This window comes from Macrobrachium nipponense, chromosome 1 (assembly GCF_015104395.2).
Source record: "Macrobrachium nipponense isolate FS-2020 chromosome 1, ASM1510439v2, whole genome shotgun sequence".
NCBI classification, from domain to species: Eukaryota; Metazoa; Arthropoda; class Malacostraca; order Decapoda; family Palaemonidae; genus Macrobrachium; species Macrobrachium nipponense.
In genome coordinates this window covers 117,693,351-117,710,969 of record NC_087200.1, presented here as the reverse complement: position 1 = coordinate 117,710,969, position 17,619 = coordinate 117,693,351, and the positions used below count along the sequence as shown (strand labels likewise).

The 17,619-nt window shown below is 43.1% G+C and overlaps 1 protein-coding gene across 2 annotated transcripts in view; it reads left to right on the top strand.

Moving 5' to 3' along the window:
• LOC135219578 (pre-rRNA-processing protein TSR1 homolog) overlaps nt 1-17,619 on the top strand; it is a gene marked incomplete at its 5' end in the record, with an annotated part of 192,625 nt that overhangs the window by 10,650 nt on the left and 164,356 nt on the right. For both annotated transcript variants that reach the window (XM_064256460.1, XM_064256459.1), the window contains 1 exon segment: nt 10,532-10,672. In XM_064256460.1, the coding sequence (XP_064112530.1) occupies nt 10,532-10,672 (141 nt within the window).

Sequence of the window (17,619 nt, the reverse complement as noted above, 5' to 3'; positions counted from 1 at the left end):
TTTTTCAGCAGGGTTCTTAAGAAAAGGTCGCTTTATTGCAACTTCGCGGCTAAGTCTGTCTCTCCCGCACAGAGGACAGAACTTTTGTATGCTCCCTTCTCGAGTCATCTCTTCCCCCAAGCTATGGTGAAGGAATCTTGGCAGTTAGTCTGCAAGAGGAAAGCCACACAAGACCTGGTGGGCTCAGTCTTCGAGACGTCCGGCTGGCCCTTCAACGTCGTCAGGAACCCAACCGTTTAGAAAGCAGAAGCCCTTTCGTGGAGGGACTTCCGCTAGATCGTCTCCTCGAGGAAGAAGCCTTCCTAGAGGTAGAGCCCCTTCCAAGTCTAGGGGTAAGAAGTGAGAGATCGTGCCTTCAGTCACCGGTAGGTGCCAGGCTGCAGTTGTTTGCAGAAGCCTGGAGAGTAAGAGAGGGCAGACACCTGGTCTCTCGACGTCATAGAGAAGGGTTACAAGATCCCTTTCATAAGCCGTCCCCGTTGACTTCCACTCCCAGGGACTTGTCCCCATCGTATCCGCTGACAAAGCGAAAGATACTTTCGACCTGCTTGAGCAGATGCTCGAGAAACGAGCAGTGGAACAGGTTTTAGACCTGGCAACGCCAGATTTTACAACAGATTGTTTCTTTTACCGAAACAATCGGGAGGGTGGCGGCCCGTCTTGGATGTAAGTCGTCTAACCTCTTTATAGAGAAGCAGAGGTTCAAGATGGAGACACCTCAGTCAGTTCTGGGGGCCTTAAGACCCGGAGATTGGATGTATCACTCGACCTCCAGGACGCCTTCTTTCACGTCCCGATACATCCCCCAATCGATGAAGTACCTTCGGTTCGTATTGAAAGGGAAGGTCTTTCAATTCAGGGCTCTTTGTTTCGGACTGAGTACGGCCCCTTTTATCTTCACCATCTTAATGAAGAACGTGGCGAGGTGGCTCCATCTTTCCAACATCAGAATCTCGCTCTATCTGGACGACTGGCTCATACGAGCCTCCTCGCAGACCGGTGCCTGAAGGACTTGCAAACGACTCTGTCTTTAGCTGCGTCCCTGGGACTTCTGGTGAACTTCGAAAAGTCACATCTGACCCCAACACAGTCCATCGTGTATCTAGGGGATTCAGATGGATTCAGTGGCTTTTCGGGCTTTTCCGTCCCAGGAACGTCAGCAACAAGGCATAGAAAAAGTGTCGGCCTTTCTAGGGAAGGATTCATGCTCGGTGAGGGAATGGATGAGTCTGCTGGGGACCATTTCCTCGCTGGAGAAGTTTGTTTCCCTGGGGAGGCCTAACACCTCCGACCTCTTCAGTTCTTTCTGTCGGACAGCTGGACAGAAAAGGACAACTTCGACATGAAGTTAAAGCATCTCGGAAAGAGGTGAAGAACCATCTAAGATGGTGGCTCGATCCGTGGAAGCTGTCAGAGGGCATATCCCTCAAGCTTCAGAACCCCAACCTAGTGTTGTTCTCCGACGCGTCATCCACGGGGTGGGGAGCAACTTTAGGGGGGGAGGAAGTGTCAGGTACCTGGAGAGGGGAACAGGTAACCTGGCATATCAACTTCAAAGAGCTGGCAGCGGTTCAATTAGCGCTCCAGTTCTTCCACAACAAAGTCTCCCGTCGTGTAGTTCAAGTCAACTCGGACAACACCACAGCCCTGGCATACTTGAAGAAACAAGGAGGAACACACTCGCTCCCTGTTTTCTCTAGCGAAAGAGATCCTACTTTGGGCAAAGGAGAGAGAAAGTACATATTGACAAGATTCATTGCGGAGTCGAGAACGTCCAGGCAGATCTCCTCAGTCGACAAGGACAGTTATTGCCGACAGAGTGGACTCTCAATCAAGAAGTATGCCAAGAACTGTGGGGTCTTTGGGGATGCCCCTTAGTGGACATCTTTGCAACATCAAGGACGGCGAGACTTCCTCTGTATTGCTCCCCGGTTCTCGATCCGGGAGCAGTAGCAGTAGAAGCGCCCTTCTATGGGATTGGACGGGGCCTGGATCTCTACGCTTTTCCCCCCTTCAAGATCTGGGGGAGGTGATGAGAAAATTTGCAGGCATCGGAGGGGACGAGGTTGACTTTAATCGCCCCCTTTTGGCCCGCAGCGATCTGGTTCACAGAGGTGATGTTCTACCTAGTGGATTATCCGAGATGATCTCTTCCGTTAAGAGAGATCTACTCAAACAGCCCCACTTCGAGAGGTACCACAAAAAAAACCATCTCCGCTCTGGAGTCTGACCTGCGTTGCAAGGACTATCCAAAAGTTGGCCAGGAGCGAGAGGTTTTTTCGAAAGCCAGTGGGCTAAAGCTATCGCCACCACGAGGAGACCATCATCAATCGCGGTTTACCAATCGAAGTGGGCAGCCTTTAGAAGTTGGTGTAAGAGAAAAGGAGTTTCCTCTACCACTACCTCTGTGAGCCAGATCGCCGACTTCTTGCTTTATCTGAAAAACAAAGAATCTGAAGTTGGCAGTGTCAACTATTAAAGGCTACAGAAGCGTCCTATCTGTAGTTTTTCGCCATAGAGGTCTTGACCTCGCTAACAACAAGGATCTCCATGATCTATTGAGATCTTTCGAGACAACCAAGGTACCACTACCGAAGCTACCTTCGTGGAACCTGGATGTGGTCCTCAAATATTTAATGTCAAATCGCTTTGAACCTCTTTCCTCTTCGTCTCTACGAGATTTGACGAAGAAAACAAAATGTATTCCTAACTGCTCTGGCGACGGCGAAGAGAGTTAGCGAAATACAGGCTATCAGCAAACACGTCGGTTTCAAAGGGCATAATGCAGTCTGCTCTTTGAGTATGTCGTTTCTGGCCAAAACGAAAACCCTTCCAATCCGTGGCCTAGAACATTCGAGATCAAGGTATGGCAGAGATCATTGGTCAAGAGCCAGAAAGAAGTCTTGTGTCCTGTTAGGGCTCTTAGAGAGTATTCGTAGAACGAAGGATTGCCGAGGTTCTGCGGAGAACTTATGGTGTTCGGTCAAGAGACCAAACATGCCCATGTCCAAGAATGCACTGGCATTCTTTTTAAGGAACACCATTAAAGAGGCGCACGCTTCTTGCAAAGACAGCGACTTGAAGATACTAAAAGTTAATGCGCACGAAGTAAGGGCTATTTCGACCTCAATAGCCTTTCAGAAAAACATGGCTCTTAAAGCATTTTAAGTGCTACTTTTTGGAGGAGTAACTCAGTGTTCGCCTCGCACTACCTACGGGAGGTGAGAACGACCTATGAAAGCTGTTACTCTCTCTCGGACCATACGTCGCCGCAGACACTATTTTGGGGGCAGAGGTAGCACTCATCCTTTCCCATAGAAAAGGGTAGGTGAGTTTTTAATGTTTGTATGTTTATGGTTGTAGGGTCGGCTGCCGAGTACAGTCGTCCCTTCCTTTAGCCTTTGGTATATGGGAGTTTGTTGTTAGGCTAACTTAGGTGGTGGTTTGTTTTTGCCTCGTTGCCCTCAGAAGTATGGTCATGGTCTAGTCACATTGTGGTCCCGTCCCCGTTGACAGATCATCTAGAGCGCACCAACTACACAGGTCACTACCTTGTTGGTAAACTCTAGTAAAGCAGAAGCAGGCTTGGTGGGACAGTAATCACGAAGTCAGCTATGCTAACAGGTAAGGAACCAAGATGTCAATCATATACATTTATATGTTTCCTAAAATCCTTTTTCTGTCTCTCCCACCGCCAAAGGTGGGATTCAGCTATATATATATGACAGGTAAGTTTCATGCAACAAAATGATATTGTTAAGATACAATAAAGTTTGTTTCATACTTACCTGGCAGATATATATATTTTTTAGTACCCCACCCACCTCCCCTCAGGAGACAGTGGAGATAGAAATCTGATAGAAAATGGGAATGGTTCCTGATACCCGCCTCCCAGCGGCGGGAATGGGTACTAACCACCCAACCCTAACTCCCACTACGTGTGTCGTAAGTTTTAGAAATTCTGTCGGACTTCAGAGAATACAGCTATATATATATCTGCCAGGTAAGTATGAACAAACTTTATTGTATCTTAACAATATCATGTTTAGGACATCAAGTTAAACACAAAATACTCGGTGTCCAAGCTTCAAAGTTCCAGCTCTTGAATAGGAAGCTCACCTGAATGGCAAGCTTCTACACCTGTGGGGAAGAACCAATTGACAGTTAGCAGTGGAATGAAATACTTACACACCTCATGCACAACAAAACCCAAAATCTTTTTAACAGAAAATTAACAAAATAAAATTTCAGATAACCTATGAGTCTCACTTTCAACTCAATACATCATCAGTTGAGGAAGAAGGCTGGTCCCCCCCCCCCCCCCCCCCCCCCCACCCCCCCCCCCCCCCCCCCCCCCCCCCCCTCCACACTGAATTCCTGTCACAGACTTCTATGGGGATGCCTCCTTTCAAGATGGCAGTGGGTTCTCTCGCTGGCTCTTCCCGGCTTTCGGGTGCAGGAACTAAATCGCATACCTCACCAGGGTTGTGTTTTGGGAGTAGCAGTTGCGCAGACTTCAGTTTGTGCTTCCACTGCCAGTTCTAAGGAGTCCACTTCCAAGACTGGTGCTGTGATCGGGGGCTCCAAGTGCTCAAGTATCTACATAGTTTCAAGCATCCAGAACCATTGCTGGAGAGAAAGATCCAAGACATGCAGGTATCTCAGTTCTCCCTGCCTGTACTGCCACCAGTGCTTGGCCAGGGCCCAATCTGGTCTCTGACCGAGCACCTGGCGCCTCTGTTTTGACTTAGCACTTGGAGAAGCAGTGAGGAGATTCCCTTCAGAAGTCCTGTGGGGCTCCCAAGGGACTGCCTCTTTTTGGGTAGGCAGGGTTGGCTCTTCCTGCTCATGGGGCAGGAGCAGATCCGCATTCTCCTCTGGGGTCTTGCGATTTGGTAGCCTCTAAGGCGTGTCCTCTTGAGGCCGTGTTCTCAGTTCCAGTTCTTAGAAGGCTGCATCAAGGACTGGTGTTTTGCTGGTCCATTCTCAGTTTTTTAAGAAGCCAAGAGGAGACCACTTCCGATGATCATTCTCTTGAGGTTTGGTAGTTTCTCGAGGTGCTTGGATTCCTTGGAATTGCAAGCATGCGACTGGCAGTTTTTTGAGTTCCTGGGATTCTGCAGAATCTCAAGCACTTATCAAACCAGTACCAGGGAGTTCACTCTTTGGTCTGGTATAGGCACAGAATGAGAGAAGGTGCCGAGACTTGTCAGGTGTTTCGACACCACCGGCCAGTTCTGTTTGGCCAGGACCCACCATTCATGTCTTGGGTCCAAACCCGCACGACAACATATAGAGATTAAGAGTTAATTTTTGGCTCCTTTTTTTGTCATTGCCTGAAGTTTAGTATGCAACCATCAGAAATGAAAAAAAAATATCATTATCATATAGTATAAATATTGGAATATATAACAGCACAAAATAAAAATTTCATATATAATTGTATACAAATCGCACTGTGAGCAAAATGGTTAAAGCTAATGAATTAATTTTTTTTCTGTTGTATTGAACGCTAAATTGTGATGATTTTGGTATATAACAAATTGTAAAACGATTAAAGCAACACAGAGAAATTATTATCACAAAATGATGCATGAATTCGTAACACGCGGACGTAAAAAAATAAAGTTTTTTTTTTTAATTCACCATAAATCGAAATATTGTGCTAGAGACTTCCCGTTTGTTGCAAATTGAAGGCAGTTGATTGAATATTACTAGACTGTAAGTGTTTTAGCTTACAATTGCAGTTTTCGACCATTTAGGTCAAGTTAAAGTTGACCGAAGGTCGAATTTTTTCTATATCATGATTTATATGAAAATATTTTAAAACTGATAAAAGCTACAACCATGAGTTATTTTTCATTGTATTCTACATGAAATTGCACACATTTTCATATATAAAACTTTATGTAACGGCTGATATAAAACTATGTAAACATTACGACACAGTGACGAAAGAATTTCTGAGATTTTTGGCAGTTACCATGCACAGACGCAAGGAAAGACTGTTTTTTAAAAATTCACCATAAATCACAATATTGTGCGAGTTTTCCAATTTGTTTTGTTGCAAAACAAAGGTAAATGATTGAATATTACTAGAATGTAAGAGTTTTAGCTTACAATTGCGTTTTTCGACCATTTCGGTCGAGTCAAAGTTGACTGAAGGTTGAAATTTTGGCACTTATCATGATTTATATGAAAATATTTCAAAATTGATAAAAGCTACAACCATGGGTTGTTTTTTGTTGTATTTTACATGCTCACATTTTCATATATAAAACTTTATGCAACGGCTAATATAAAACGGTGCAAACCTTACGACAAACTGACGAAAGAATTTCTGAGATTTTTGGCAGAGTTACAGAGCGTGGACGTAAGGAAAAAGTTTTTTTTTTTTTTCAAAAATTTAGCATTGTGCTAGAGACTTCCAATTTGTTGTAAAATGAAGGTGAACGATTGAATATTACTAGAATGTAAGAGTTTTAGCTTACAATTGCGTTTTTCGACCATTCTGGTCGAGTCAAAGTTGACCGAAGGTTGAAATTTTTCCTTAATATGATTTTTATGAAAATATTTCCAAACTGATAAAAGCTACAACCATGAGTTTTTTTGTTGTTGTATTCTAAATGAAATTGCACACATTTTTATATATAAAGCTTTTATGTAACAGCTAATATAAAATGGTGCAAACATTACGACAATTTTTCAAGACCACCATAAATCGAAATATTGTGCTAGAGTTTTCCAATTCGTTGCAAAATGAAGGTAAATGATTGAATATTACTAGAATATAAGAGTTTTAGCTTTAAATTGCATTTTTGTATCATTTCGGTCGAGTCAAATTTGACCGAAGGTTGAAAATTTGGCACTTCGTATTTATATGAAAATATTTCAAAACTGACAAAAGCTACAACCATGGGTTGTTTTTTGTTGTATTCTACATGAAATTTTGCACATTTTCATATATAAAACTTGATGTAACAGCTAATATAAAACGGTGCTAAAATTACGACAAACTGACAAAAGAATTTCTGAGATTTTCGGTAGAGTTACCTCGCGGACGTAAGGAAAGTTTTTTTTTTTTTTTCAAAAATTCACCATATATCAAAATACTGTGCTAGAGAGACTTCCAATTTGTTGCAAAATGAAGGTAAATGATTGAATATTACTAGAATGTAAGAGTTTTAGCTTACAATTGCGTTTTTTTACCATTTCGGTTTTTTTTTGTTGTATTCTACATGAAATTGCACACATTTTCATATATAAAATTCTATGTAACGGCTAATATAAAATGGTGCAAAAATTACGACACAGTGATGAAAGAATATCTGAGATGTGTCGCTGATGCTTTTTAGTATGAGAAGAAAGAAATTCACACATGCGCCTGGGTAACGCTTGTAAACAAAACAACAGCTTGATCCATGAACTCCCAGCATCCCTCAAGGCGCGTGAATTCAAAATTTTTGCAAACTAGGCCTATAACTATTTTTCTGTGAATATTTAAAAAAAAAATTTGTAGTATTCGATGTATCGTATGTCAATTAAGCACCCAACAGACAATTTTAGTCAACGTATGATACGTCAGTAGGCGTTTGAGGGTTAAGCTTTTTTCTAGAGGGGCTTCAGTCTTGAAGGAGACTAAAGCATTCAGGGAGGAAAGCGATACATCTTGGCTGTGGGTGCTGCTCGCCCAGCCAATAATCGTCTTCACATGCTCGGCTTGGCTCTATTCTTATCATTGTGGGTCGATTTGCCTGCCATGATTAGCTGAGTTAATCACGCAAACATGACCAGGTGATGTTTGCGTGACTGGCTCGTGGGTCGATTTGCCCGCCATGATTAGCTGAGCTAATCACGCAAACATGACCAGGTCATGTTTGCATGATAAGCTCAGCTCATTTGCCACCTGGTGCCAGATTGCGCTCCCGTTATCTGCTCCGCTCAACTTTGTTTGAGTGAACTTAACATTCTCCTCAGGTCGGTGCTTTGCATGACATAAGTACCCTTCTTTCCCCATGCTGTGGAGTACATGTAGCATTTTTATTAGAAAAATTTTTAATTCCAGCACATGCAAACAGCTCCCTCAGTACCATAAATTGGAAACCCCATGTAATGTTGAACCCTTTATAATATATATTTTTTTTATTATACCAGTCCACAGTTAATGGCTGCATCGGTGTACAACGCTTGTATAGTGATGCTGTTAAGGGGGCCGGCCGGAACACCTATATATGGAGGTATAGGGCAAAAAATGCAAAGTCATGAAAAAATTCATGGAGCTTCATATGTCAATTGAGAATACGTATACGAAATATTTCGTCAAAATTCCTCTTACTTTTGTAGTTACAGGGTAATTAGTTAACGTAACTCAATAAACCTAAAACATTGATCCGTACAAGAAAATGCAATATTTCCTCTATTATCGTAAATTTTGATAATTATTGTCAAAGAAATTGGGAGAAATGGCATCTGTAGACATTCCCCGAGTCGAGAAGGAGACTTCAGGCCAAGTCCAGTGACAGTCCTGATTTAGTGCGATCACAGACATCGAGTAGTCTACACGTTCCATTTCACCTCTGACATACGCCTGCTTTTATGAATGTTTCGGCAAGAATTTCATCATGCCAATGAGGAAAAGACAAGGAAAACATCTCGCTAACATACAGACGAAGAAAAATCGCTCAAGTATTATTACAGAATATAATATATGCGTAGTTAGTGAAGAGAGAGGGGAGGGTTGCTTAGTAACGTCCGTCTTGCTTGACAGCACACGTCACACTGTGCCCAAGGCTACGACGATCTTTGAGCAAAGAGATCTTCATTTATGATAAATAACAAAGTTTTGGTTTTTTAAAACCCAAACTGGAATATGAAATTCATAATAATCATGATTTATTAAATTGTCTTTGTAAAAAAAGAGTACGCCTTCAAGTTTCACCTCTTGACATTCTCTTGCATTTACGTTTGTTTATCTTTGTTTCGGGCAAGAATTTCATCATGCCAAAGAGGAAAATGCAAGGAAAACATCTCGCTAACATACAGAAGAAGAAAATTTGCTGTAATAAGCCGAGTTAGTGAAGGGGGGAGAGAGAATTGCGTAGGAAGGAGTGCCCCATCTTGCCTCAAGCAGTGCCCCAGGCTGCGATATATGAGCAAAGGGATCATCATTTATGATTAAATTATGATAAATAATAGTTTTGGTTTATTAATACACAAAAAAGAAATATACATTCATAATAATCATTATTTATTAACATTGTCTTTATAGAAATACGAAGGAAAACTTTGAACGCCCGTATCTCAAAACTATACTTATTGACCTTCAAAATCTATCTTCTCACTTAGTTTTAAAGCTATAACATTGAAATTTGGTATATAACTCAGAAAGACATTATAGAACAATCAAATAGAGCCCTTTTTTCCAATTTTTGTTTCGTATTTTTTTTATAAATTTTTTTCTTGTGATTTATAGGGTTTATTTTTTTACCATATTGAAAAATTCATATCTAGCAAAAAAATGACTTTTAGAAAAAAAACTCTCCATTCGATTGGAGGTCTACATCAGGTCTATATATGGTAGTAATCCCAGGTCTTAATATTAAATATCAAGGGAGGAGATAGAATTTGAAAAATGGTTATTTTCGGGATAAATCACCCTGGCGTCACAAAACCGAAGGTCAGAGGCGAAAATCATATGCGGTTTGGAGATGTCCCAAGTCACCTTATTAAGTGGTATGAATATCAAAGTCCTGTCCTTAAAAAAGGGCATTAGCCGGCCGGCCCCCTTAACTGGATTTTTGGTGGCAATCTCAGGTTAACAACACCAATAACCAGTTAACAGTGCTGTTAAGTGGGTTATTAGTGCTGTTAAGTGAGTTATTAGTGCTGTTAACGCTGATTTTCGGTTAGTGGTGTCAGCTGGGGACGAAGAAATTTCTAAAACAATGGATTTTTAACAATAATAAGCCAACAAAAATAATTGAAAAAATACATTTTGTAGAATTATTATAACAGTAAAAAGTATGAGTAGACTTACACTAGTTTGACTACCTTTACTAATTTGGCATTGATTTCTTATTTTCCAGGTCACTTGACTTGATAATTTCCTTGGGCCAACTCATGTTGTTTTGTTGGTTGTGCTAGATCCTTTCACCTATTGGTGTGGTTCTTATAAGCACTGCTAGTTTTCCTTTATTGATTTATAGTTTAATTTAAGACCAATTATGCAGCTTTTTAGACTTAATATTTAACTTCAGGTGGTTTCATTAAACTTTGGTTACATTAAACTTTATGCACAAACCAAAACTACAGACTGTGTGTCTGTTGCTTGCATGCATGTGTGTGCATTTGGTGGGGGGATATGATATCCAAACTGCCCCCACAAAATACTAGGCTTTGTTACCTATCAAAACTTAAGGCTGCTACTAACTTGAAAATAACAGAGAAATAAAAAGGGCTTAGTGAAAATGAACTGGTTAAATATTGTACTATTGAAGAGCAATTTGCAGAATATTTAAAATTAACATTGCAGGTTAGTGATACAGTTATGCTGATATGGCCAGGAGATGAGGAGCTTGGAGATGCTGGTGAATTGCTCCTCTCATGTATCTTGGCACAAGGTTTACCTTCAGTGGTCCATGTTTTATCATCTCTTGAAGAACTCTCTCAGAAGGTAAGTAATGACTGAGAATAGCAAGGAATATACATACTGTAATTTGTGAGTTGTTGAAAACTATGCATATCTAGAATGTATAGTTTTCCGGTAGTAATAACAGTCCACCAGAAAAAGGAAGAAAAGCTGTTGTTCATGAGTGGTGGCTGGGATGTATTAAATCTTTATTTGCACAATTACTATTTTGATCTTATGATTTTAATGTGGTAATGGTTTTTTCCGAAAGGTTGTTTCTTAGTGATGAAAATTTTAATTTTACTGAAAATTTAATCTATTAATTTTTGTAAGGTTTGTTTAACACATATTTATTTGGATTTTTTATTGTCCAAGGTAAAAGTGATAATACCCTAGGACTGGAGGAATGGGAAAAAATTGTTTTGCTATATAGTTATACCAACGAGAAAGGTATGCCCTCCATTGGAAAAATTATAGAAGGATAAGATTACATGAACATGCTGCAAAAGCATGAGGAAAGGCTGTGAAAATTTTTTACAATTTTTTTAATTATGAATTTGATTCCATACGAGAGAGGTAAATAACAAAAGCTGGCTTTATAATAAGGTAACTCCAAGATGTGCACCTACTCTGCAGAGTACTGAGTATTGGAAAATCTCATTAAGATTGTGTTGTTACTTACCATAACATATGACCTAAAGTGGAGATTAATGACTTAACATTAGCAGGAGAGTCTGCAGAATGGGTCATCAACATGTTGAAAAGTATAAAGTAGACATAATGGAATTAATGGGAAGTATAACCCAAGAATTAATTAGAATTAACTAGTTTGTGTACAGATTCAAGGTAACACTAGTAATCAATGCTAAGCAGTTTATTGTTAAAGGAATCAGAGTATTAAATAAAATATCATAAGAACAGTAATTACATAGTAGTCACCTTGTGAATAACATGCAGATTATGCTGCTGGAGATGCCTTGTAATTTAGGCATTTTTTCCATAAGAAACCCTATAAATAAATGGGGTCATGTCCCTAGACTCTTGAGAAAGTTAGCCAGTATTAAAGGTTATGTTGCTCTAACTTTTAAGTATTTGTTACTATATTTAAAGGAATATTGATAAGTTAGAGGATCACAGAAACAACAATAACAACAAATATTCACTTTAATGTAGTACTGGATTTCCATTCTGCAAAGCATGCATGTCTATATCTGTCCTCATCCTGCTTTCCCTCCTCTTTCTTCTAACTCCACTTGCTGGTGAAAAAAATAACTGTAGAATATCTCCCTGAAGTTCTGTCTATAAAAAATGGTTACATTTATAAAATCACAAAGGCTAAGTACACACCCTTATTTAAGCACTCTCGTTCACTTAGGCTACTCATCACTGCCATCATCTGCTACATCCTTGTCCATTTTCTCTAGTTCCTGTCTTCTTAAAAAATTTCTCTAGTCTTGTCTGTATAGTTTTCATTTTGTTTTGTCGCATGAAGTTAAAACATTTTACTTCTGCATGAATATTATTTTACAGTTTTCATTTTGTAACTTGTGTGTACAGTAGAGCTCTGGACCTCAGTGCTAATTCATTCAGAAGAAGCGACGAGATGCGATTTTGTCGATATCTGAATGAATTTTTCCCATAAGAAACAACGTCAAGAACTGAAAATGGATTAATCCGTTCTTGACTACTACTTATTACCCTAACCTTGCCTTTTTATACAAAATATTACCCATAAATACAGATAAATTACAATTAAATAAATTCAGTATTAAATATCATGTCATTCAACACACTTTGTTCCGACTAAGTACAAACCGTCAGTTGTCTAACAAAGGGTATCCGCGGGAACGCGCCGCCACTACCGCATACAAAGAGTTCAAACTTGAATCGCTGTCTCTGGGTCTGGGGTAACTGCGCTGGGTGAGCCTGGGCCAGCTTAGGTAGGTCGTTGTGATACCATTCTTTTCGCGGTAGCCGTCGTGTCAACACCTACTCCTTCCACCTTGACCCGACTTGAGATTAACAACGCATGACCGCCGACTGTAGTCGTTTTATATCGTGAAATATCTTTGACATCCTGTGCTTGAGTGCTTTCCCAGTGCCCTTTTCCTATCCTTTTATTTATCCTTATCATTACCTAGTATCCTAACTTCCTTGTAAGTATGGAAGTCGGATCTATGGTGGGTTTTTTGGGGAGGATTTGTGTGTGTGTTTCCGATGGCATGCGTTGCGGTGCATCTTTGCCTTCGCCAACCTCAGACCCTCATCTGTGGTGCATTACGTGTAGAGGTTTTGAATGTTCACCTAATACATCGTGTTCAACGTGTGCGTAGTGGAATAGTGATCAGTGAAGGCTCTATTATGGGGCTCATAAAAGCTTTTTCAGTGACGCTAGTGTTGGGTTCAATAAGGCTAGGCCTAGGCCGACTACTGTGGGGCCTAAGATCGTGTGTGAGGAGGATAGTGTCCAATTGGAGAACATTAGGCCTAGTAATCCTTCTACCTTAGTAACTGAGGACCCAGTTAGTGATCCTAGTGTCCATCCCAAGAAACTTAGGCTAAAGAAACCTTCGTCTTCGGGGGCTAGGAAAGTAAGTAAGAGGAAAGAAGCTGCCTTAGGGGCTGGGAACCATGTTCCTTCCTCGAAACATAACAAGAAGTGTGCTTCAACTGAGATCTTGTTCCCGCCTAACCTAAAGGCCGAACTATCTTGTTCTGCCCGAAGCAGCACTGAGACACAGCCGGGTGCCACGTTAACCCCCTGTTCCTCTCATGCACAATCAGTCCAGCCCCAGGAGGGATGTCAGTCTGGACGCCTTGCAGAAGAAACATCTCTTGCTCTCTCCCTCAGAAACCGAAGGACTCATTCGCGCTCTAGCTCTGGCCCTCGCTACGAACTCCTAGATGGAACGTTTACTGGCGTCACTTCCGCAGTTCTTACCCGAGCTCCAGCCTCAGCAGCAGCAGAACTTGTCTCGTTTATGCAGTGTGAGATCAAAACTCTCATACCAGGCAGACAATTTAGCGGTCCTTTGGGCTAATATGGAAGTGAAAAGGAGAGAGAATGCCTTCAAGGAGGCCAAATCGAGAGTAGTGAGAGACCTCCTCCCGGACTTAAGGAAAAACCCGCTGTTCCAGAAAGAAGTGATTCCAGCGGAAGAAGTTCGCAAGGCAGCGGAGAAGAAGGAGCGATCTCTCCAATCTAGGGCTCTCTCCAATACCAGAATGCTGGGCCATAGACCACGGCCAGCACCGCAAATTAGCCACCAAGTCAGAGAAGCACAGAGACCGTCCTTTCCCCCTGCATAGGCGTGAAGAGAAGAAGCCATACTCTGTTTCTAAAGACAAGTTCCACAGAGAGAAGACTCGTCCCTTTCCGTCAAAGGAGCGTAAGCAGAAAGCCAACAGAAGAGAAGGAGGGCCCCGCAAGAAGTTCTAGGTCAGGTCCTGCCCATCAGCGGAAGGTAGGGGGCTGCTTGGCTGCCAATTGGCAAGTGTGGCAGCAAGCAGGAGCGGAAGATTGGACCCTGCAGGTCATCAAGTCAGGCTACCGTCTTCCCTTCCAGTCAACACCCACTCTTTCCCCTACCCCCATCCAAGTCCCTTCCTATTGACCGGACTCGGACCGCGGACGGGGCCTTGAGGAGGAAATATCCAAGCTACTTCAGAAAGGTGCGTTGGAAGAGGTTCAGGATCCAGGTCCTGGGTTCTACTCCAGACTCTTCCTAGTAGAAAAGGCAACGGGGTTGGAGGCCAGTCATAGACCTTTCACCCCTCAACAAGTTCCTTTCTCTGACAAAGTTTTGGATGGAAACGGCAGACTCAGTCCAGGCTTGTGTCAGGGATTGAGACTTCATGACCTCAATAGACCTTCAAGATGCCTACTTCCAAGTCCCTGTTCACCCCTCCTCCAGGAAATTCCTCATGATTGTCAGCAAGGGAAAGTCTCTGCAGTTCACCTGCCTGTGCTTCGGCCTCGCGACGGCCCCACAGGTGTTCACCAGGGTCTTGAAGATTGTGTCGATATGGGCACACTCAAGAGGCATCCGTCTCCTCCGCTACCTGGACAATTGGCTCATCCTAGCCGAGACGGCTGCTCAGTGTGCGGATCACCTTCAGCTAGTTTTGTCATTCGTTCAGGAACTGGGAGTGGTGGTAAATGTCGACAAGTCGGACTTCACGCCAGACAAAGGATAGTGTACCTCGGAATGACGCTTGATTCATCCCTCATGAAGGCCTTCCCCTCGGAGAACAGAGTCTCCAGCCTAGTAACTCAAGTGCGGAGAGCTATGGGGCCCAGCCCTCCCACTGCCAAACTCTGCCAGTCCATCTTAGGACACATGGCCTCAATAGAGAAGCTAGTGCCTCGCAGCAGAAGGCGTATGAGGCCTCTTCAGTGGCTGTTCAAGAAGCAATGGTCTCCTCAGGAAGGGGACCCCAACAGCAAAATTCTTCTCTCTCAGGAAGTAAGGGAGCCCCTGGAGTGGTGGATGGTTCCTTCCCACCTCCAAGGGGGCATCTCCCTCAGTCCAGGAACCCCAGAGATTCTTCTCTTCACAGATGCGTCAAAAGAAGGGTGGGGGGCACACCTGACCGAGGAACAAGTGAGCGGCCTGTGGTCGGAAGAAGAGAGAGCAGCTCACATCAATGTCTTGGAATTGAAGGCAGTCTTCCTCTCCCTGCAGCACTTCCTATCTCAACTCCAAGGGAAAACGGTGGGCCTAATGTCGGACAACTCCACGGTGGTGGCATATCTAAACAAACAGGGGGGCACAATCTCACTGGATCTCTGTCGCCTGGCAGTACAAATCCAGGAGTTAGTAGAGGAAATGGACATCACCCTCAAAGCAAGATACATTCCTGGCAAGAAAAATGTTTGGCAGACCATCTGAGCAGGAGGGGACAGATAATCAACACAGAATGGTCCCTCCATCAAGAAGTAGCAGATTTCCTGATAAAGAGGTGGGGCTCTCCTTCGATAGACCTCTTTGCCACCGCATGGAACAAGAAGCTGCCAGTGTTCTTCTCCCCACTCCCAGACCCGCAGGCAGCGGGAGAGGATGCCCTCCTTCAGGATTGGAAGAACCTGGATGCTTATGCCTTCCCTCCTTTCCCCCTCCTCCAGAAGATCCTTCAGAAGATTCGCTATTCACAGAACCTACGAATAACCCTAGTAGCTCCTTGGTGGCCGGAAGCCCCCTGGTTCCCAGAAGTGCTAGATCTCCAGTTGGAGGACCCTGTAAGCCTACCAGACAGAGTGGATCTTCTCGCCCAACCCAACAACGGACGCCTACACCCAAATCCCACAGCCCTCCGCTTACACGGGTTCTGACTGTCGTCAAAATCCTCCTTGGTAGAGGTTTTTCCAGACAGTTAGCTGAGGACATGGGCAATCCTGTGAAACCATCCTCAGGCAGATTGTACCAGGGGAAGTGGCGACTGTTTCGGGATTGGTGTCAGGATAAAGGCATTGCCCCAGACAAGGCCACCATCCCTCAATTAGCGAGTTTTTTCCACCACCTCAGAAAGGATAAGCAACTATCCATATCGGCAGTGGAGGGTTATAGAGCGGCTTTAAATCAAGTATTCTCGTTGAAAGGCATGGACCTCGCTGCATCTCCAGAAATTTGGTTGCTCTTCAAGCACTTTAGGAAGACCTGTCCCCCGAGAGAGCTACGGACTCCCCACTGGGATGTGGCCTTAGTCCTGGAATCCTTGAGAGGTCCTCCCTATGAGCCCTTACATTCAGCTTCCTCGAAGAACCTCACCTTGAAGACCCTTTTCCTCTTAGCCCTGGCATCTTTGAAGAGGGTCAGCGAACCACACGCACTGTCCTATGAAGTGTCACACACCAGGCGTTGGAGGGAGATGGGGTTCTCGTTTGTCCCTGGCTTTGTAGCCAAGACTCAAGACCCCTCCAAGCCAGAAGAGATGTTTTCCTCTTTTACCATTCCTTCCTTGGGAGATTTTACCAACTTTGACAAAGAGGAACTGATTCTATGCCCAGTCAGAGCCATGAAAGCCTACCTCAAGAGGACTAGACAGTTCAGACCAGCTATCAAGTGGCTGTTTGTGGCCACGGGCAAGTATCCGAAAGAGGTGGCTAAGAATACGATCTCCTTCTGGATCAGACAGGTTATAAGAAGGGCCTACGAAAATAAGGAAGTACCAATGCCGAAGGTGAGGGCTCACGAAGTTAGGGGCATAGGCTCCTCTATGCTCATCATGAAGAACCTCTCAGTGAGTCGGGTATTGAGAGCAGGCACCTGGAAAAGACAAACCACCTTTACCTCCTTCTACCTACAAGAAGTGACATTCAAATCCTTGGAGGTGTTCTCTCTGGGCCCCATTGTCGCAGCCCAAGAGATCCTCTAGTCATATCGGTCACCCGCACTGGAAATACACACACACACTACCCGCAATTCCCGCCTAAGTCTGGCCGAATGTAAGGGGTATGAGTGAGTGTCCTGGTAGTGTTCATGTCACGACTTGGCCACTACTGACTTACCTGGAGAGTAGAATGATGGCTAAGAATCCTTCAGGAACAGCTCTCAGAGTGAGTATTAGCACCATAGGTTAGGACAACAGCCGGAGCCCCTTGGGTTCTCCCCTATTGAATCCTTACCGTATAAAGTGTCATGAGGATAAGCGGGTCTGGGTTAACATCAGGTCGCGTAAAGTTATTGACTGCTCTTCAAAGGGTGCGTTCTGGTCACTCACCTTCCCATCCTCAGTTCGAGTCTCCTTTTGTTAGACAACCGACGGTTTGTACTTAGTCGGAACAAAAGTAATTTTGTCAAAAAATTATTTTTTCCTATATACAAACCTACTATGAGATTCAAGGCCTCTGTAACACGGTTTTTCGCAATAACTTTTTATCTATACATTTCATAAATATAATGCTTATTCATAATACACGTTATTTCTACACATAAATTTTGACAGTATTCTGCATTACGTAGGTTGAATAAATTTGGTACTTATAATGTAAA